Raw genomic sequence first — 21,781 nt, 5'->3', positions numbered from 1 at the left:
ACTTAGGTGGCTGTGGGTTTATGGGACAGAGACTGAGGTAAGTCAACAGATCATCTATTACAAACTGTAGTTGCAGGATTACAAAAGTGGACACAAAGAGAAAGACTACTATTCAAGAATTAGCTTTTTCTGTCTTGCTCATTTGGAGAATCCAGTTCTTTTTGAAGATTGATCCAAAATGTCAACATTTGCAGTGAACTGAGCAATTGGATCATTGTAGCCCAACACATGCTCGGATCGGAAGCTTTAATACAGCTAAAATAACTACTTGCATACTTCATTTGATATTGAAGACCTTCTGAAATTTCTTGGATTGAGGATGACAGCTGATTTTTTTTAATTTTAAGAATGAATATAACCCTTAGGCATGTACAAGATTATTATCACATAGCATCATGATGGATTTCCAGTGCCATTTGAGGATCTCTGCTCAGTATTTGCACAGAAATGAAAGAGATGAGTGAAGATGGCTTGATAGGACAAGGTGAGGAGGGCAAGAGTTGTTCTCCTCCTGTTGACTGTGGTGTGAAGCTGGGGGAGGATGTGGAGGAGAGCATTTCCACACATACTGCCCCAGCAGGCAGAGGTACAAGATTATGGGGCCATGTGCAAAATGTCTTGGACAGAAGAAATGTAAAGTGTGTAATATAACTGCATAGGGTCATTGTTTCTATTAGAAGGTAACAGAACTCTGTTGTAATTGCCAGTCAAACAGTTGCTTATAGTTTTAGTGCTTCAAATTTAATTGTTTGATAATTGTATTTTTCTATAAATATGTGTATAGCATATTTGTACAGTACCCATGATAAGAAAGCTATCTTGTAACACCCATGCTTCTGGAGCAAAATAATTAAAAAACATAAAAATAGTTCAAATGTGCAGACCGGGAGTTAGTTTATTTATTTATTTTTTTACATTTTTATTACTGTCCAAATGTCAACATTCTAAATCACATTTAGAGATTATATTTAAAGATATGCTGATAATGTGTTACAGTATATGATAATGAATATTGTATGTGGGTGGGTGTGCCAGTGGAGTTCTAATGACCTGAGTTGGCTCTGGCCCACATCTCACTCAATTACTGCCCTGTTGATAGACAGGTTGTAGTGACTGAGATGATGAGATTAGATAGCGGAGCAGGATCAGGCCTTACACCATATGGAGATCAGACCAGGATGAGGGAAAGGAACATGCTCAACTTGGCACCCTTACCATGTTTACCATAGTGGCAGTGGTGGCTCAGCGGTTAAGACTCTGGGTTACTGATCAGAAGGTTGGGGGTTCAAGCCCCAGCACTGCCAAGATGCCACTGTTGGGCCCTTGAGCAAAGCCCTTGACCCTGTCTGCTCCAGGGGTGCCATATCATGGCTGACCCTGCGCTCTGACCCCAGCTTAGCTGGGATATGTGAAAATTATAAATTATAATTAATTATAAAATTATTAATTATTTAAATTAATTAATTATGTTTGTTTAGGAGGGGTTGTAGAAATTGGCTGGTGATTTACAAAACCAATGTATATGGAGAACTGGCATAATGGAAAATTTTAACATTTGAATTGTCTTTGCTGTGAGTGAAACACTGTTTATGAACTACTTTAGGCCTTTCATAACATCTGTAATATGTTTAAAATAGGACACATTAATCAGGAGTCAAAGGAAACATGTTTAGACAACCCAATAGCGCAAGACCACTAGGTCTGAGCTAAGCCATTATGATTTAGGTTTATGTTTTTCTGTGTCTTATGTAGTTGGATCCTCAGATGCTCCAGGGTAAAGACTGGCAGAGAACAGTTATCCCAATGAACGGGGTGAGTATATACACATCTGATCCTGTACTGAAATCCTAACATAAATTCCCTAAATTGGTGAATCTACTGAATGTACTTTTATTTTAAGATTGAGGTGAAGATATCAATTAAATTTACCAGCCGGGAATTCAGCCTGAAGAGAATGCCCTCAAGGAAGCCAATGGGTGTGTTTGGAGTAAATATCTCCACGGTTACAAAGTAAGTTGAAAAAAGATGACCACATACAGCAAACAAAGTGTAATACTGTAATTAAGCATAAATGTGTTATCGCCAAGTAAATTATGGCAGGGTGGTCATGACTGGCTGACTGCACATTGTCCCACTTATATCACAGCTATTTACCAAATAAATAACTGGAAAGGAAATATTGATCTGAGTTGAAATTATTGTTTTAATGTATGTGAGAAGACCTCAAAGTGATACGATACAAAACTAGCTCAACCATGTATGAAATTGGTTGTCTGGGGCAGCAGTCAGTTACACAGTGTACTAGTCATTATAGAAAAAGATGTGACTGCAGAATGCTGCAGTTGACCAATCAGAATCATGGATGATGACCAATCATCCTTGCCCTAGTCTACTGTGCTTGTTAATGTACATTTTTGGAAAGAAATTACAATCAGCCCAGTTCATGGGTTGCCCCTGAATGTATCTGAACTCACTAACTTTTGAACTTTTCAGCTCTTAGTTATTGGATAATTCTTAAAAAAATGACGTTTCTTCTCACAAAAAGGACCCTAAAGCACAAATGTCTTGATGCTTTACATATTTGTGCAGATTCAGGCATACATCATGTCAAAGAAAATTAGTTATTCTGAGTAAATTAGAGACTTCATTGAACTTCATTGACTTTTTGTGAGCAGTGTTTGTGGTCAGATCTGATTGATACTAATGATATTGCCTGTAAGGGGTGTCTAATGGGTTTAAGGGCAGAGCCAGTTAATGACCCCGTTTACACCTGGTGTTAAGATGCTGACGGTGATCCGATCACATGTGGTCAGGTGAGCCACCTCGTTGTTTACACCTGGCCGCTTAAATGCGTGACCACTTGTGATCGGAATTGGAGGGGAGGGACTCTGTTTCAGGATGACATGCATCAATCACTATGTGAGTGTTACTGCATGACATTAAAGCGCAACAAAGTCAGAAAAGACAAAAAGTGTCCACGCTGTTTCTCCCAGATGCAGATGAAATTTAATCAAAGCACAAAAGCAATATTTCATGTGGAATTTTCTGTTATTTTAGTGGATTATCTGTATTAACCTGAGCTGCAGATGTTTGTGCTTCTCATTAGTGTCCCTGTATTTTGATTTCAGACACACTTTAGTTCTCACACTTGTGTATATTTCTGCTTTTTTTTTTTTTTTCCAATTTGGAATGCCCAATTCCCAATGTGCTTTTAAGTCCTCGTGGTGGCGTAGTGATTCGCCTCAGTCCGGGTGGCGGAGGACGAATCCCAGTTGCCTCCGTGTCTGAGACCGTCAACCCGCGCATCTTATCACGTGGCTTGTTGAGCGCATTGCCATGGAGACATAGCGCGTGTGGAGGCTTCACGCCACCCACCGTGGCAACCACTCCCAACTCACCACGCGCCCCACCGAGAATGAACCACATTATAGCGATCACGAGGAGGTTACCCCATGTGACTCTACCCTCCCTAGCAACCGGGCCAATTTGGTTGCTTAGGAAATCTGGATGGAGTCACTCAGCACGCCCTGGGATTCGAACTAGCGAACCTCAGGGGTGGTAGTATATATCCGCTTTTTAAAATTTTCGCTCATAACCAGAAAAGTTTAAACTCTGGTTTTAGCACAGTGGTTGAAGGTGAGGGGTGGCGATTCACTTCTGCCGGGACACATACATTAGCATTTACACATCAAATGCGATGCGTTCATATGGGTTTTTACCACATTCGTATGTCGGTTTTGTGATCCCATTTAGGCTTGTATTTAGCACTAACCACATGTGATCGGATCGCCAAAGACGTATCTTGACAGCCTGGGTAGCTCAGCAAGCAAAGACGCTGACTACCACCCCTGGAGTCGCAAGTTCTAATCCAAGATGTGCCGAGTGACTCCAGCCAGGCTGACCCGGTTGCTAGGGTGGGTATAGTCACATGGGTTACCTTCCTCGAGGTCGCTATATGGTGGTTCTCGCTCTCGGTGGGGTGCGTTGTGAGTTGTGTGTGGATGCCGCGGTGAATAGTGTGAGCCTCCACACGCACTATTAGTCTCCGCGGTGATGCGCTCAGCAAGCCATGTGATAAGATGTGTGAGTTGACTGTCTCGCAAGGCAGTGGCAAATGAGATTTGTCCTCTGCCACCCGGATCGAGGCGAGTCATTGTGCCACTACGAGGAATTAGAGTGCATTGGGAATTGGGCATGCTAAATTGGGGAGAAAAGGGGACAAAAAAAAAATGCATCTTAATACCAGGTGGAAACGGGGTCAGTGCTATAAAGACAACATGACAACACCAGTACAATCACTCAGATCCAAAATGTGCAGTGTAGATCACTTCATGAGCAGCACCTAGCAGCTGTTTAGTGTTCTTTTTAACATCTACACCTGATTCTTTTCCATACAGTGAAAGCTTATAGCCACTGGGGGCTGTCAAGCTCCCAAAGGACAAAAAAGCACAATAAATGTAGTCAAATTGTGTGCTATATTCAAAGTCTTCTGAAGCTATCAGCATATCTTGTGGTGATAGTTTTGTGTGAAGAATGATATCCACTGAAAATCTATTGGTTGCATTTCCCCTGATTTTGCTCATTTATTGTACATCTTGTTCTCAGACGAGAGCGCTCTAAAGTGCCCTACATAGTTAGACAGTGTCTGGAGGAGATTGAGAGAAGAGGAATGGAGGAAGTGGGTATCTACCGCGTCTCAGGAGTGGCCACTGACATTCAGGCGCTCAAGACTGCCTTTGACACCAGTGAGTGTGACCTGCAAACTCATGTTTTTACATAGATCTAGATGCGACTGTCTTTGTTCAAATCTTACATTCTCCTCTCTCTGTAACAGATCATAAAGATGTGTCAGTAATGATGAGTGAGATGGATGTGAATGCCATTGCTGGAACGCTAAAGTTGTACTTTAGGGAGCTTCCCGAGCCCCTATTCACTGACGAGCTCTACCCAAACTTTGCAGGAGGAATTGGTTTGTCTATCCCTCTTACCTAAAAATCTTATTGCTATGTGTTAATCAGGATTGACTTCTTGAGAGTATAACTGTATTGATTACATGTACTGTATGCCCTTATTTCTCTGCAGCTCTTTCAGACAGCGTAGCTAAAGAGAGCTGTATGCTGAACCTCCTACTGTCTCTACCAGAGCCCAACCTGGTGACCTTCCTCTTCCTGCTGGATCATCTCAAGAGGTAGACAAAACTCTTTCTCATGTCCTCTGAGGCTTAAAGGAAAATAAGTTCATCCAAAAATTAAAATTGTATTATTTATTTACCCTCATGTCCAATCTGTGTTTCTTTATTTCGACACTAAATGACACTTTATTTCGGCATTAGTTTTATAACATTTTGTAACTGAGCACAACACACCGCTAATCATTGCTGTCTGATTTTAGGGGAAGGGTTATGGATAGGTTTAGGGTGTGAGTGGGTTAGGACTATGACTGGTTGACAGAACTGTTGCGCCAGGATCAACCAAGGATGTTTATTCCAGAATATGTACAACTACTTGTTTGCATCAGCTTCTCTGAGTGCTACTGACAATAAATTCTTGTTCTTACAAAGGTATAGTGGCTGTTTGCTTGCCTTAAAGGAATAGTTCACCCAAAAATGAAAATTCTCTGATCAATTACTTACCCTAGTGCAATCCCAGATGTTTGACTTTTTTCTGCAGAACTCAAATGAAGATTTTTAGAAGAATATCTCAGCTCTGTAGGTCCACACAATGCAAGTGAATAGTGAGCAAAATTTGAAGCTCCACAAAACACATAAAGGCAGTGTAAAAGTAATCCATACTTCCAGTCCAGTGGTTAAATTTCTTCAGAAGCGATATGTTAGTGGGTGACAAACAGATCAATATTTAAAATCAATCAAATCAATCAAATCACTTTATTGTCACACAGCCATATACACAAGTGCAATGGTGTGTGAAATTCTTGGGTGCAGTTCCAATCAACATAGCAGTCGTGACAGTGATGAGACATATACCAATTTACAATAACATCAAATTAACACAACACAATTTAAACATCTGTTATACACATAATTACACTCAACAATATACAAATAATAACATACACTGTACAGTATACAATACGCTGTTTTTTTTTTTTACTATATAGATACACATTATTCAATAAAAATTAAAATATATATATAAAAAAAAGTGTGTATATATATATATATATATATATATATATATATATATATATATATATATATATATATATATATATATATATAAAATGTACAGTATTGTACTGTATTGACATTCAGGCTGTCGGTTGATAGTCAGTTGTTAAGAGAGAACGTAATATAATAATATAATTTATGACAGTCCGGTGTGAGATATAAGAGTAAGGGTAATAAAGTGCAGTGCTGATGTATATTGATCATGAGAGATCAAGAGTTCAGAAGTCTGATTGCTTGGGGGAAGAAGCTATCATGGAGTCGGCTGGTGCGGGTCCTGATGCTGCGATACCGCCTACCTGATGGTAGCAGTGAGAACAGCCCATGGCTCGGGTGGCTGGAGTCTCTGATGATCCTCCGAGCTTTTTTCACACACCGCCTTGTATATATTTCCTGGAGGGAGGGAAGCTCACCTCCGATGATGTGTTTGGCAGTTCGCACCACCCTTTGCAGTGCTTTGCGGTTGTGGGCGGTGCACTTGCCGTACCAGGCGGAGATACAGCCAGTCAGGATGCTCTCCACAGTGCAGGTGTAGAACCGTGTGAGGATGTGGCAGTTCATTCCAAACTTCCTCAGCCGTTTCAGGAAGAAGCAGATGTAATCTCTGATTAGTCTCTCAAAACATTTGCTGATGATGGGGTCAGAGCATCAGGATGCCAGTCATTTAAACAGGTCCTTTTTTACAATAAATCTCCACCTTTGACCAGCCCCGACCAGTAGATGGCGATATGCACAAAGAATGTGAATCGCCATAAAACAAAAGAAGAATGTGGAAGTTAAAATTAAGATTCATAGTAAAAAAAGGACTTGATCTGTTTCTCACCCACATCTATTCTATCGCTTCTGAAGACATGGATTTAACCGCTTAAGTCGAATTACTTTTATGCTGCATGTATATGCTTTTTTGAGCTTCAAAGTTCACCATTCAATTGCATTGTATGGACCTACAGAGCTGAGATATTCTTAAAAAAAAATTTGTGATCTGCAGAAAAAAGAAAGTTATACATCGTCGACAACTAATTTAATTATCGATTAGTTGGATATTTACGGTAAGCACAGAGAAGCCCTGTCAGTGACGTCACTTCACAACCAAGTGAAAAATGTGTTGCATTATGAAACTCGTTTGAAAAACAATGGAGAAGTGTTGTAGTGGAAAAAACATGTCCCAAGCCGTCCAGCGCATGAGAGCACTTTATAAACACTTCAAAGAAGATCATAATAAGCATACAGTTTAATGTGGAGCAGGTCCTGCGTCAGGTGCATTGATAGAGGGCGTGTGCTGTTTGATGCGCGAGAGTTGTTTCTCTCTTACATTTTACTGCTATTTTCGATGTTTTAGAATGTAAGCATTTTATTAATTAAACATCAGCCGTGTATTTCGCAAAACTGTTTGTTCTTACCACAAGCAAGTCTCCGTTAAATTCTAATGAGCAAGCGAGCGCACACATCCACGTCAATCAAACTGATCACAATGGAGAAAGGGAGCGCAATCATTTTGATTTACCTGTCCAAATTCATTCCACGATATCAGTTTCAATGTAATTAGTTGTGCAGATTTCATGGAAATCAGACTGAAGTCTCAGCAGTCAAGGTGTGCCAGTTTTTAAAGTGTTTCTCCTGCTCATGTAAGCGCATATAATACAGTGAGCACCGGGATGAGTCTTTTCAGTGAATTTGCACAGGGTTTACAGATGATTGTACTATATTAAACTGTACGTAATGCTGAATATAATGTATAATAATGCTAACAGTCCTGATATGTGAAGGTCCTCCTGAAAATGCCACATGCAATGTCTGATTTCACTAGTAAATTTATACTATGGCAAACAATATTTTACTGGATAAGCATACACAATTTTTTGAAAAGAATAGTTTAGAAACGTAATCAGTTACAATACTTTTTTAAAACCTATAATATTAAAATACTTAAATGCAGGTAATCGGTGACAGTTTTGAAGCATACATCTAACATAATTATGTATTTTTCAGCTGGGCAGAATTAATATTTCTATTCTGATGTCACCATTGCCCTCTGCTGGGCTGATTTTTTTTTTTTTGTCCCACTCCATCCCTTATGGATTATTTTACTCCTTAATGATGAGCATTTTTTAAGTTTTACAAGTAAAAGAAAGGAACTGTTTCGCATATGTCTTGAAAGTAATAATAATAAATTCAAACTTAGCTTTTCATGATTCAGGCTTTGTTCAAAGTTTTTTGAGAGTATAGAATCCTGAATTCAGTACTGTAAATCAAACCAAATCCTTACGCCCTTTATCATATCAGTTTTTTGAAAAACCATATTTTAATAAAATACAGGAAAATAAAATGTATTTTTTATTAGATTAATTGATTAATCGTAAGAATAATTGAAGATTAATCGATTATAAAAAAAATAATCGTTAGTTGCAGCCCTTGTCGTACACATCTGGGATGGCCCAAGGTTGAGTAAATGATGAAAGAATTTTTTTTTTTGGGGTGAACTATTCCCTTAACACCGATTGTCTCTCATCCCTCTTGTCATTCTTTTACTTTGTTTTAGGGTTGCAGAAAAGGAGAGTGTTAACAAGATGTCTCTTCACAATCTGGCTACCGTGTTTGGTCCGACACTGCTACGACCTGCGGAGAAGGACAGCAAAATCCCAACTAACCCCACACAGCCTATCACAATGGGAGACAGCTGGTCCCTGGAGGTTATGTCACAGGTACAGTCAAAGCTCTATAAATTAATGAGTCCATCGGTACACTTACATGCACTTTTAAAAGTTTGATTTCAGTCAGTCAATTTTAACTGCACAAAAAAACGTATTGCATGAGAAAAACCATGATTAAAGGAATCTAGTTATTTGTAAAAGAAACTGTTATGCACTTATGCACTTAAGTTTTGCTATTTACAGTAGCACATTTGTTTTGTCAAAAAATCTTTCAACAAGGTTTTTTTCTTTAGGTGCAAGTTTTGCTGTATTTTCTTCAGCTGGAGACCATCCCTACACCAGACAGTAAGAGGCAGAGTATCCTGTTTTCCACCGAGGTGTAAAGGAATACTTATTCCCATTCTAAGTCTCACACCAGTAGGAGAGAGTGTGTGTGTGAGAGAGAGAGAGAGAGAGAGAGAGAGAGCATGTCCACCCACTGGGTGTGAGGGACACTGGAATGCACAAGAGCGGCGACTCCTGGACAAAAGTGGGAGTGCTTTGTCTTTTGCTCATTTTCTAGTTGTCGCCACTAGGGGGCACTTGAGGAGCTCAAAATATTTGGAGCACACATGAATAATACTGAAACCTAAATGTACCCCAAATCAGCTAATTTTTTTCTGTCCGTTCAGCACCTTTGCTCTTCATTTCCACAGACCTTGGTTGATAATGGATTCCTGAGCATGCTCTTACGTTGTGTACATGGGCCTTTAACTATGTCATATAAGCTGGTGACAGTAAATTCTCTCAGATCTATATCTACTGCCTCTGATGTTTGTCCTCATACATTGTCGGTCCCCATTTGTCACTGATGAAAACCACTTGCTCTTTCTGTGCTGCTACAATTCAGTATCCAACACCAAACTGTAACAGATTTACAGTATGTCAGTGTACAGGAGCCTTTTATTCAATAGGCAGTTCTCCACAACTTTGTTCGTACTGCAGACTCTTTTAAAGTTAAATGGAAAACAGTGTTTTGTCAATCATTTAAAGGTGTTCATTTAGGATTTGTGTGTTAATGATGGTATTTAGTTTGCAGTGTTGATGTGATTCTAAGTTAGAGAAACAATCCAATAATCTAACTATTATTTCATTTTTATTCTTTATTTTTTCTTGCCCATACCTCTTTATCAAGCAATATTTAAGAGTTTGGGAGTGTTTAAACATTAAAATAATATGATACATGTTTTTTATTTTGTCCTTTTTTTGGGGGGGGGGGGGAGAAAGATACTTTCATATAGATTTAAGTACATTATCAAGAGCGTCTTTATATTTTTCTTTATTCTGATTTATGTAATACATACAGAATAATTATGATTATTTATTTGGGCCCAGATATCAACATCAGTATCATTATATATGAGAATATCAATTGTTAATTTAATCCGTGTTATGAAGTACTGTAGATTCCTTACATATCCTGTTCTACTGTCTTTATTTCGTTTTTTTTTATCTCAATCTGAATCGTTGATTTATCATAAGTCCCCATTCAGCACAGCTAAATGCCTGGAGACTCTGTCATTAATTTGACGATGCTTAGAGGATGCTAAAGATAGCACACCAACATTAGCGTTTCCCCTGCCATATATCTAGTGTTGAGAGATGACCAAATGGAGAGCGCTTTTTGTATTCAAAATCTTCCCTCTCATCAGTCAGATCTCTCCAGCTTCATACACTGTGGTTTATGTCTCGCTCCATGTTAATTCAGACTAACTAAACAACATTGCCTTGCAGTCTTATTGTAAGACTCTTAAGATAAGACAATAATGCTGTAAATGGCACAAACAGAGCACTGCTGTTTGTTGCCCATGAGTCGTGTCATACTTTTTAATGAAGGATGGGTTATTTTCAGAACGATGCACTACATCTACTGTTTCCTGTTTCTAACTATTACAGCCGCTGTTTATCTGTATTGTCCTTGTAGCATTTCTGTTAATTATATAAATAAAAGTTAATGCTCTTAGTCTTTTATTATTTTCAGTTGAAAAGTTAAAAAAGGTGCTTTAGTTACTTTATTTAACATGCAGGCATGTTCGTTGATAAAGTGTTTTTTTATGTTTGTTTTGATAAGTTTGATCATTGTTGTTTGTGCATTTGATGCAATAGTATCGTTGAACCAAATTTTTGCTATTGTAGAAGGATTTTTGAAGACTGCAACATATCTGTAAAAAGGGGACCATGTTCGATAAATGGAATTTCTGTTAATCACTGTATAAAGTCTTTTTCTGTTGTTAACTATGATCAGTAAAGGTGCATTCCCATTATTGCAATGACTATACATCTTGTCCGTCCTCTTCTCTGGCTGAGTTTGTCTTTAACCGTAATTGTCGGCACTAAATGTAAATGTCATGTCTCGCAACCAAACTACAGCATTCATAAAAGTTAAAGCAAGGTAAATGTTAATCTTCATTTTACAGCATTACGCGTGTCACAGAAAGGGTGTATTCTAGACACCAATGTGTCCTGGAGATGATTGTAAAAGTTCTTCAGAGAATATGAAGGCCCTTTTGTCACTAATCAAACTCTCCATGTTTGCAGCTCCATATTACACAATCATCTGTGACAAATGATGAATAAAATATCCTCTTATCAGTATGAAACTAAACCATAAATCAAAGACAGGAAAAAAAAAAAAAAAAAAAACTGTGATGTATTGCTCACAGAAAGCAGGTTATATTAGGTTATGCAAAGCATTCCCATTGTGTTAATTTCTTTTTTTTATGTGCTTAATTTGATTCTTGGATGCTACTGGGAGAAGAATATTGGAGCATTGGGGAAAATGCACCAGCTGAATAAGAGATACAGAGTATGTTATTTGAAAAACTGTTATTTGCAGTGCACATGGTTGAATTACTGATGTGATTACACTTCTGAAAAAAGCTTGCATGGCCTGTAAACCATTACAAATTATCTACACTCTGAAAACTGTTCTGTTAAATTAATTGACTCACATTGACTTAATGATTCAGTCTATTCTCTTAGGTCTAAAGTTTTGTATGGAAACAAGGGAGAGAGATAGGTGCAAAAAGTGATGCTGGAGTATCCACAAAGTGTAACAGTTTTGAAATAGTTGGTATTTATCTGCATCTGTCATATCCATTGTAGTGTTATCATGGTTTGTTGAAATGTTGCCTTTTAAAACATAAGACGTACTGCACAGCCACTGGGACAGGCTATGGATTCTCTCCCTTTCTCCTCACAGTTTTTCGTCTCTATATATTCTCGCTAATACCTTAATGTTCTGGTTATAGGACTGTACAAATAGATACTGAATTCTGCAGATTGAAAGGTTTGGAAGGCATTTGTGGCCTCTGTTTATACACAAAATGTTGAATAAAACCTCCTGTATAAGAGAAACGTCTGTCTTTGTCCTTTTTTTTACTCTAGAATCTCAAATTTTATATTAATGTTTGGTACCAATTTTAGACTTTATTATCAATTATATGTTAATTTAATTGTATTATTATTATTATTATTATTATTATTATTATTGCTGTTATTGTTTGTTGGCCTGTTTACCAATGCTGTTATTAGTCGATTCATACTGTAATCCATTATCTTCACATTCACATGATGTTTTGAATGTCAGTTGATTATGGATTTGATATTTATAGTTTATGTATTTATCCACAAGAGGGCAGCACAGCCTTGAATTGCACCAAGTGCCTGTAACTGTGCAAAGACTACAGCAATTGTAAACTAATTTTTAAAGGTGCACTCAGCAATATATTTCCGCATTTAAAAAGGTTTACTTATAAACAAATTAATAGTAATTTTGAAACATGTATAAAATTATGACCACTCGTGAGATGAAGAGTTCAGTCATATCAGTAACATTATAAAAGCTGTTTTATTGTACATTGAGCAGGGGTGTCTTATGGGGGCAGCCATGTTAGCATAACATGACCATCTGAATACTACTCTCAGTAACTGCCCTGTTATTGGACACTTTCACTCATGGATTAAATTAATCCTGGCTAACTGTGCATAGTGAATTTCTATAATGGCATTGTTAACTGAAAACTATTGTTTTTGAATGATCCAGCATCCAAGCCGCTAGGTGTCAGTGTAAGACATACTTAGACATACTTTAAAAATTACTGAGTGCAACTTTAAAATGTTGTTTTGATATTTTTGGATACCCCTTATTAAAATGTGACATATCATTGAACCGGAGTATCACCAAAATTGATGTCCTGAGAAATTACATATTCCTTAAAATGCGAAAAGCTGACCGCAGCCCGCATGTGCTAACCAATAATAAACATAGAAGGCTACAGTTAACTGTTATTTAGAGCCATGGAAGACTGGGGGAGTGTTTTGGAAACCATTTGTAAAGTAATTTGTTTTGCAATTCCATCCAGCGGTCAGATATTGCTCTGTAACTACCGCACATCAGGGGATTTAGACGTATCAGACCGCTCATCCAGGTTCTGTGAGCCGTCTTTCCTCAGTCTCCTGCTTCTCGGCTCACTGTGCGATCTCTACAATAAGCTAATAAAATAATTTAAACTCAAATCAATGTTTCATGTACATTTATTTATTCATATGTTTGGCAAGTAGTCTTGTAATAGGTTGAATAATGAGCAGTCAGATGGTCATTTTTACTAAGTAAACACCAACAGAACTCCGACGCAAACCGGAGGTTGATTCCAGTTGTTCAGTGATTTATTTCTTCTCACATAATCACAATTTCAGAGCAAATCAAAATTGTATGTCCATGTATTTATTTATTTGGTTGGTAGCCATGTAATAAGCGGGATAGCAGTCGGTTGTTATCCCAAAATAAACCCCTTCAGGGTAATACAAGACCCCTTCGCTTCGTGTCATTTACTTATGAGATGCTGTTACTCTGTAAACGGACAGTTCGTATGAAAATAACTAGAGTTTATAGACCATTTCAAGAATGTAAACAAAAACAAAGGAATTAGAACGGTCCAAACGTATTTCCGGATCCATTCAACAAAGTCTCTTTCTCAAGGTACGTCAGTCCACTCGGTGGCCATATTTGGAATGCTCTTAGGGAGTTTGGGCAGCTATTTTTCTATGTAAACAAGCGTCATGAAAGAGCAGCTCCTACCTGCTTGAATGGGGAAAGACCAAAAACGGTTGGTCATGAGAATGATTACATCTAAAAGATGCTTCTCCCACATTCACCTTCTGTGAATGTAGCCTTGGCCAGGAGGAGTTGATGTCGTCAGACGGTGTCCAACGACCCTGAACCGTAACACCCTCCCATTGGTGGGTCGGCAGTGGTGGCCAAATCACTGCCCATCTCCTCCTCTTGGCTTCCAGCTTGGCTCCTCTCTCCTGTTCCTTAACCAGCAAGAGGCTTTTTCTGCTGCCTCCCCCATCCTGCAAACTGCTGTCTTCCTTTCCTTTCCTATCATTCCAATGGCTGTGAATATTCTCCATACTGACTGGGCAGGGAATCCTCTACAGCCAACCTCAACTGGGAACAGCCACGACTTTCTCCCAACAGTCTTGCAAAATATCCTGGTATTTGGCACTCTTTCTTTCAAAGGCTTGGTCACACCCTTCTTCACACAGGACTGTAAGTTCAATCAGGATGATCTTCTTCACCTCCTCAGACCACAGGACCACATCAGGCCTTAGGTTTGTCTGGATGACCTGGGGGAACTGTAGCCTTCCTCCCAGGTCTACCTTCATATCCCATGAGTGGGCCTTTTGTAGTAGGTTGTTTGTTGTTCTTACTGTGGTTGATGGCTTTTCTCCCTCTCTCACAAACTTGAGCAATGGTGTTGGTTTCCTGTGTGTTTGGTGTTTCTTGCGTCTCTCCTGCTCCAGGGTGTTAGCAAGCGTCATGAGCACCTTATCATGGCACCATCTGTATCTTCCCTGGGTGAGTGCTGTTTTACACCCTGACAAGATGTGCGCCAAGGTGCCCCTCTCCCCACAAAGCTTGCATAGTGGGTCCTCTCTCATACCACACTTGTGCAAATTTGTTGGAGCTGGGAGCATGTCATACACCGATCGCAGCAAGAAGGAGATGCGGAAAGGCTCCAGTTTCCATAGATCCGCCCATGTGATCCGTGGTACCGTACCTTCTCCTGGGTCATGGCTCTTCTCTCCTTGGTATCTGTCTTCCCCCATTGTTGGAAATGGGAAGTTCTGAGGCCCTGTCTCACTGTGCATAGCATTCCAATGATGTCACATAGCTTCAGCATACTTTCAGCTTGTGCGACAGAGGTGTCAGCTGCCAACTTGCGTCCTGATCTTGTAGTAATGCCTGCATGTCTGACTTGTTCATCCTGGGAGTCTCTGTATGTCATTACCACTCTACACTTTGCCACCTTGAATTCCTCCACCACAGATGACAGAGAATGTAGAGGCGTACTGAAGTGAAGCTTGGAGGGATTCCCAGCCACCTTCGGAGGTACTTGTTAATCTTCCTATCCACTCCTTCCACACTTGTCATAGGAATTTCATACACTGTCAACAGCCACATGAGTCTCAGCAGCAGTCCGTGTTGGTAGAGCCATGCTTTGAATTTCCCCAGAAGTCCTGATTTTTCTATCCTCCTCAGCCATTCCTCTGACTGCTTTTCAGTGTTGGTGATGTTGTTCCTGTCAGTAAGTGAGTCATCAAACCACTTTCCGAGGCATTTGATTGGATTCTCCTCTATCGATGGAATATCCTCTCCCTGCACTTGCAGCTTAAACCTGTTTATCAATTTGCCTTTTCTGATCACCAAACTCCTGGATTTCTTTGGCTTAAACTTCATTCTGGCCCACGTTGCCATGCGGTCAAACACTGTTAACACCCACCTCGCCTCCACATGGGTTGTGGTTGTCACAGTGAGATTGTCCAAGAAACCTCTTATTGGGGGTTGTCAGATGCCCAATTCTATTTTTGGTCCTTGGGTTTCTTTCCCAGCAGCTGTTACAAGGAGGTTCATTCCCATAATAAAGAGGATGGGGGAGATTGTGCATCCAGTTGCGATTCCCTTTTACAGGTCTTGCCACTGAGTTGTAAACTGGGCTGTTTTGAAATTTAACTGGATGCCTCCTAAGTAACTGGAGATCATTCCCTTGATAAACAGAGAGATGTGGTAATGGTCCAATGCTGCATAAATTAGGGCATGAGGGACTGATCCATATGCATTGGCCAAATCTAACCACACCACTGTCAGGTCACCATATTTTGCTTTGACTGAGAACTCCGGTGTGTTCCAGACACCCAGAGAAGCCTGGGATCCCACCTTTCTGGATAGAGGTGTCGATGTATCCGTTCTCTGTCATGTACAAAGTCATCCTTTTAGCCAGCACTGAAAAGAAGATTTCAAATAAGCAGTAAAATCTGACAAAAGTGTGTGGCAGGGTGAGCAAGAGATGGACACAGTGGGTGTGGTGTCAGGCCTCGGAGAGGCATTTATGTAAAATGTCCAAAACAAAGGGGAATCTGGGGCATTTGCGGTATAAAGGGCTATGTGAAGGAAGAGTAGTGAAGACGGGAAGCTCCAGGTGATAGTAGGCGGGGTCCCGGTGGCCGCGACGCGTTCCCCTCCTTTGTACGAGGCATGTGGGACGACGGCTTCACTCGAGCAGCTCTGCGTCCCTTGGCCTCGGCACTTGAGGGGAATAGCGGCCCAGCATCCTGACCTGTCACAGTGATGCATGCTTCAATCCCCGGCATTGCATCTAACTCACACCTGACCCTCCCCGCTCCATTCTGTTCCATTCCTGGACCTGTGAAGACGGTAGCAGGTACCCTCCCCGCACCATTCCTGGACCTGTGAAAATGCCAGCAGGTAGAGATCAGTCTCCCAAGTAGAGCTGTGCTCGGTGTTTAAAGACAGCAGTGATGAGGCTCTTCATTGGGTTAAGGTGAGCCCCATCGTGCCCCGCCAAACAGGGAAAAGTCACTGCGGGCGACAATGATCCATGGGAGGGGAGTGTCGTTCTGGCACAACTGGTATAATAAATTGTGCGTCTTTAACTCAGATTATGCTAACAAATGCAATTTTACCGTCTTGTATAGCTAATGCGCATGCACGTTCTCGAGTTGATTGACAGGCGATTTCTGTATCTAAAAGGCGATTGGCTATTTTACCGCTAAGGCAGAACTTCCTTTCTACATCCGTTGACTGTTGGCTGTTGGCTTAATTTCTCTCATTCATTTTAATAGAAGTGGCCCGTCTCTGCTAAATAGTCTCTGTTTTGACAAGCAGGAAATCTTCACCAAAGAACAGTCCTTGAAATGGTCTATATGAGACAATTATTTGATAATAATTATGTATATAAGACAATTTATAGTATAATAAATTAACTTTTTAGAAAAAAAATTTAGGGTGAAGAGGTAATCTTGGCAAGTGTGAGAGAGGTATTACAGTTCATTCAAACTCTGTTTCCACATTGTAAACTGCTCATGTTTACATGCTCTTACATGCTTTTAATAACACACTTTTTGGGGGGGAATGCCCATTTCCCAGTGCACTCTAGGTCCTCATGGTGGCATAGTGACTTGCCTCAATCCGGGTGGCAGAGGACGAATCTCAGTTGCCTCCGCATCTGAGACCGTCAATCCGCGCATTTTATCACATGGCTTGTTGAGCGCGTTACCGCGGAGACCTAGCGCGTGTGGAGGCTTCACGCTATTCTCTGCGGCATCCATGCGCAACTCACCACGTGCCCCACTGAGAGCGAGAACCACATTTTAGTGACCATGAGGAGGTTAACCCAACGTGACCCTACCCACCCTAGCAACCGGGCCAATTGGTTGCTTAGGAAGCCTAACCAGAGTCACTCAGCACGCCCTGGATTCGAACTTGCGACTCTAGGTGTGGTAGTCAGCGTCTTTACTTGCTGTGCTACCCAGGCCCCAACAATAACACTCTTCTTATTCTTTAGCCTTTATTTTACATTTTCTGTAATATTTACCTCTAGAAAATTACTTTCCAATAATACCTAACATCAAAGTTCATGTAGGCATGTACACGGCAGAGAGTGTTAACAAGATATCATTGTTTTGTGGAGATTATATGAAAAACACCCCTTTTCAGATCACATGACTATTCAAAAAAACCCATTGATAAGTTTTGAATAAACCTTTTAGAATGGTTATCTCTCATTTATATATGTTACTATTATAGATGTAATTATTTTCCCATTTTTCCCTTAACTCTGTAAGGTCTTTGTTTGCTATGTTCTTTTTGTTTTGTGCCAAGAGAACCAGTATATTTTTTTTCTATATGAGTATGCATCAATGTGTCATGATGACATAGGAAAAGACTGTGTGCAGCTTCCTTTGAGAACAGCCTGGTAGATTTATTTTTGGTGCATTATGTCCAGTCCTGTGCTTTTGCAGAGACCATAAATTTAACCAGTAGTCCGATAAGAAACACTGTTTCCTGTCCTTATTATGAGACTGAGCTTTAAGGAAGAGAAGGGATGGATTGAGCTGAAATGCAGAGTGACACTCTGTCATAATGCTGTTATGGAAGAGCAAGCTCTTCTCCTCTGTTGCTCTTTGATTACTCATGTTCACAGTTCTATCTGTCTTCTCTGGCTGTCACTCCTCCCTGCACAGGGCTTAAAATCTCTGACTGTTACAATGTGGCTGGTCTCTGATAACACTATCCCTCTCCCACCACTGCCCTGCCTGCGAGAGGCCAGCTCACTCCAGATTTCACTAACACTTGTTATTTTCTCATGTCCCAACCCATTTCCATGTTTCTCTCTTTTTGCTGACTCACAATTTACTCTCGTTTTCTATTTGTCTTCTTTTTCCTGTATCTTACTGTCGCCTGAGCTCACAGGCCGGTTTGTCAATCCTTGTTGTGTATGGGCCAATTTTGCTGTTTGATACAGAACTTGGACGATCTCTCCCACCCCTCTTACGTCTGGTATCTGTCAATCACTCAGTATCACTAGCTTGCCATGACTGCATAATCATGAAAATTTGCACATAATTTACAAGTTGGCTATTTTGTATGTTCTCGCACAATGTTGTTCGCATAAACTCATCATGTTCATCACATGCAAATTCCCGGATGTCTAATGCGGAAGCACGAGTTCCGCGCACGAGGCATTAAGGACATACTTCTTAATATTATGCCCAAACCACTTATCTAAACTTAACCAATCAGTAGAGTGTGTAAACATGATAGGAAGATGTTGCGTGTGACAGAAGCAAGTAATTGTCACTGTGACGAGGAGGAGGGTGCACGGCCGGCCCCCAGTCGGGCTAATCAGCCAGAGAACAGTGATAAAGCTGAGCCGATTGCAGCAGTTCGGGAGAGAGAGAGCCACAAGCAGCTGCCGTGTGTGCATTTGTGCTTGTGTTTTTTTGTTTAAATTAAATTAAATATTACTTTGACTGTTTGACCAGTTCCCGCCTCCTCCTTGCCATTCACCCTGTTACATTGGTGCCTAAACCCGGGAAGGAGGAGGGAAGCACTTGTGGAGTCCTCGCAACTGCTGTCTGCCCAAAGCAGCAGCCGTGGCCGTCCGCCGCAGGACGGAGGAGTCGCTGCCGGCCACCAGAACGCGGAGGGGCACTCCATCCGCCAGGGGTTGGAGGACCCGCTGCTGTCCACCTGGGGAGGAGTGGCTATCATCCGCCAGAGGGTGGAGTGGTCGAGGACCAGGTGATGGCGTGTCTGGGAACCGCCTCGTTCTTTTCCTCTCCCCTTTTCCCTCCTCTTGTCTTCCTCCCAGGTCTCAAAAGGTGAGGAAAGCCTGCTGGCAGGCGCGGCCGGAAGGGCAACGCCCCCCTCGGAAAGGAGGGGGTAGGATGTATGTCATGCCGGGGGTTCCCCAACCTGAGGCAAAGGAGGGAGGAGTGTGATGAGGAGGAGAGTGGGGCCGGGTCGGGCCGTGAGTGCGCACGGCCGGCCCCCAATCGGGCTAATCAGCCGAGGAGAGAAATAAAGCCAAGCCGGATGTGGCAGTTAAGGAGAGAGAGCCACACGCAGCTGCTGTGTGTGCATTTGTGTTTGTGTCTTTTTGTTTATATTAAATATTACTTTGACTGTTCGTCCAGTTCCTGCCTCCTACTTGCCCATTTGAACCCTGTTACAGTCACGTATTAGATGGAAACTATGTCCAGCGACATCATTGGCTGTAGTAAAGTCGAGTGCAGTCGCACGATATCATACGAATTAGCCAAATTTAGAAAAGTCATACGAATCCTGATGATTTCACCTTGAGAGTGTGTTGATATGACCCGACACACGTTTCCTGTGTCCAAAGACAAATCAACACCCTTTGATCTTGCAAGGGAGCTTTCGTATCAAGCCACGCTGAGCTCAAAGGTTTTCAGATTTTGCCTCATAGTCATATACGAACGAATGCAACGAATTAGAGAACATAAATTCATGCTGTCCACTTTTTCAAGTGATTACTTGTTCAAAATCAATAATCAAAAAATGTGGGGGGCCTGGGTAGCTCAGTGAGTATTGATGCTGACTACCACCCCTGGAGTCACGAGTTCGAATCCAGGGCGTGCTGAGTGATTCCAGCCAGGTCTCCTAAGCAACCAAATTGGCCCAGTTGCTAGGGAGGGTAGAGACACATGGGGTAACCTCCTTGTGGTTTAGGGGTTCTCGCTCTCAATGGGGCACGTGGTGAGTTGTGCGTGGATTGCGGAGAGTAGCATGAGCCTCCACGTGCTGTGAGTCTCTGCGGTGTCACACACAGCGAGCCACGTGATTAGATGCGGGGATTGACGGTCTCAGAAGCGGAGGCAACTGAGACTTGTCCTCCACCACCCGGATTGAGGTGAGTAACCATGCCACCATGAGGACCTACTAAGTAGTGGGAATTGGGCATTCCAAATTGGGAGAAAAGGGGATAAAAAAAATAAATAAATAAAAATACAGCATGATTTTCTACTTGCTAGTTGGTTGCATTTGTTATTGGAGGAGGGACATTCTCACTTTAGAGAGGATTTGATTTGAAAAATCTGTGTTGTGCAAGATGAGACATCAATATTTTTTATCCATTTAATCGTAAAAGGAAGACTATCAATTCTAAATGCAGCTATCTGCTACAAGTTCATTGTCAACTTTTAGGAGTGCGCAAGCAAATAGATGGCTTTAAAGCTAATAGAGTGCAATAGTGCCTGTCCACTTTTTCAGCTGCCTTGGTTCCAGAAATATTTTTGTCATTGATTTTGTTCCATAGGGATTTCATTAAATCCTTTATAAAGAGATCTGTCAAAACATTACAAACTTTGATTTGATTTGATTTGAAACAAATAAGTATTAAAAAAAAAAATTTAAACTCAAAGGTACAGGACTGTGTACTTAACATCTTTTATAAGGCAATGAACTACAATCCCATGAAGCATTGCGAATGATGTAATCAAATGAAAAATTATTTTAAAAAAATAAGTAAAAGTATTGCTTTAAAGTTGCTGATTAAACCAAACATTTGCGCTCTATTGCAGTTTGCCATAGACTAAAATCACAAAACTAAAGATTTTAAGCCTGGTGGGGACACCAGCAACGAATACACAACACACAGTATGCTGGTGCCCAGCAATGCAGCTCTTTTCAACAGGAAAGAAGAAAATAACTTCAGGATGCTGTTGCAATAAGAACTTTTGGTTTGCTGGTTTCCTTATATTTTCAGTTTCTGAATGTTATGGGCACATATTTAATCCTCTCAGTGGATTTAAATAATGATTGCCCCTTATCTGGTATCCAACTCTAATCTGTGTGTTTTGAGTCTTGCTGTGTCACTGCTCTGCTCTTAGCACGATGCACTGCCTGTCTATCTGTGGCCTCTCCTCATCTCCAAAGCCATAAAACTCACTGACAGGAGCTTTGTTTGAGAAACGGCAGTAGAGATGTGGATTGAAGTCTGATAATAATTAACCCTTTCACATTCACACTCATCAGCAAGCCAGTAGGTCTTTGTGCACGAGTGCATATGTAAAAAAA

The 21,781-nt window shown here is 40.8% G+C and overlaps 1 protein-coding gene across 1 annotated transcript in view; it reads left to right on the top strand.

The window, feature by feature from the left end:
- The window catches only part of LOC127431075 (breakpoint cluster region protein-like), a 108,842-nt gene extending 96,620 nt beyond the window's left edge, over positions 1 to 12,222 (top strand). The window contains exons 17-23 of the mRNA XM_051681317.1: positions 1,753 to 1,812; positions 1,901 to 2,010; positions 4,606 to 4,745; positions 4,835 to 4,969; positions 5,083 to 5,188; positions 8,724 to 8,886; positions 9,129 to 12,222. Coding sequence (XP_051537277.1) covers positions 1,753 to 1,812; positions 1,901 to 2,010; positions 4,606 to 4,745; positions 4,835 to 4,969; positions 5,083 to 5,188; positions 8,724 to 8,886; positions 9,129 to 9,218 — 804 coding nt within the window. The 3' untranslated portion in view covers positions 9,219 to 12,222. The remainder of the gene's footprint in view (positions 1 to 1,752; positions 1,813 to 1,900; positions 2,011 to 4,605; positions 4,746 to 4,834; positions 4,970 to 5,082; positions 5,189 to 8,723; positions 8,887 to 9,128) is intronic.
- Positions 12,223 to 21,781: the final 9,559 nt, after the last annotated feature.

The sequence above is a fragment of the Myxocyprinus asiaticus genome, chromosome 40 (assembly GCF_019703515.2).
Source record: "Myxocyprinus asiaticus isolate MX2 ecotype Aquarium Trade chromosome 40, UBuf_Myxa_2, whole genome shotgun sequence".
Lineage (NCBI taxonomy): Eukaryota > Metazoa > Chordata > Actinopteri > Cypriniformes > Catostomidae > Myxocyprinus > Myxocyprinus asiaticus.
The sequence above is the reverse complement of the archived record's forward strand: the minus strand, read 5'-3'. Positions and strand labels throughout refer to the sequence as shown.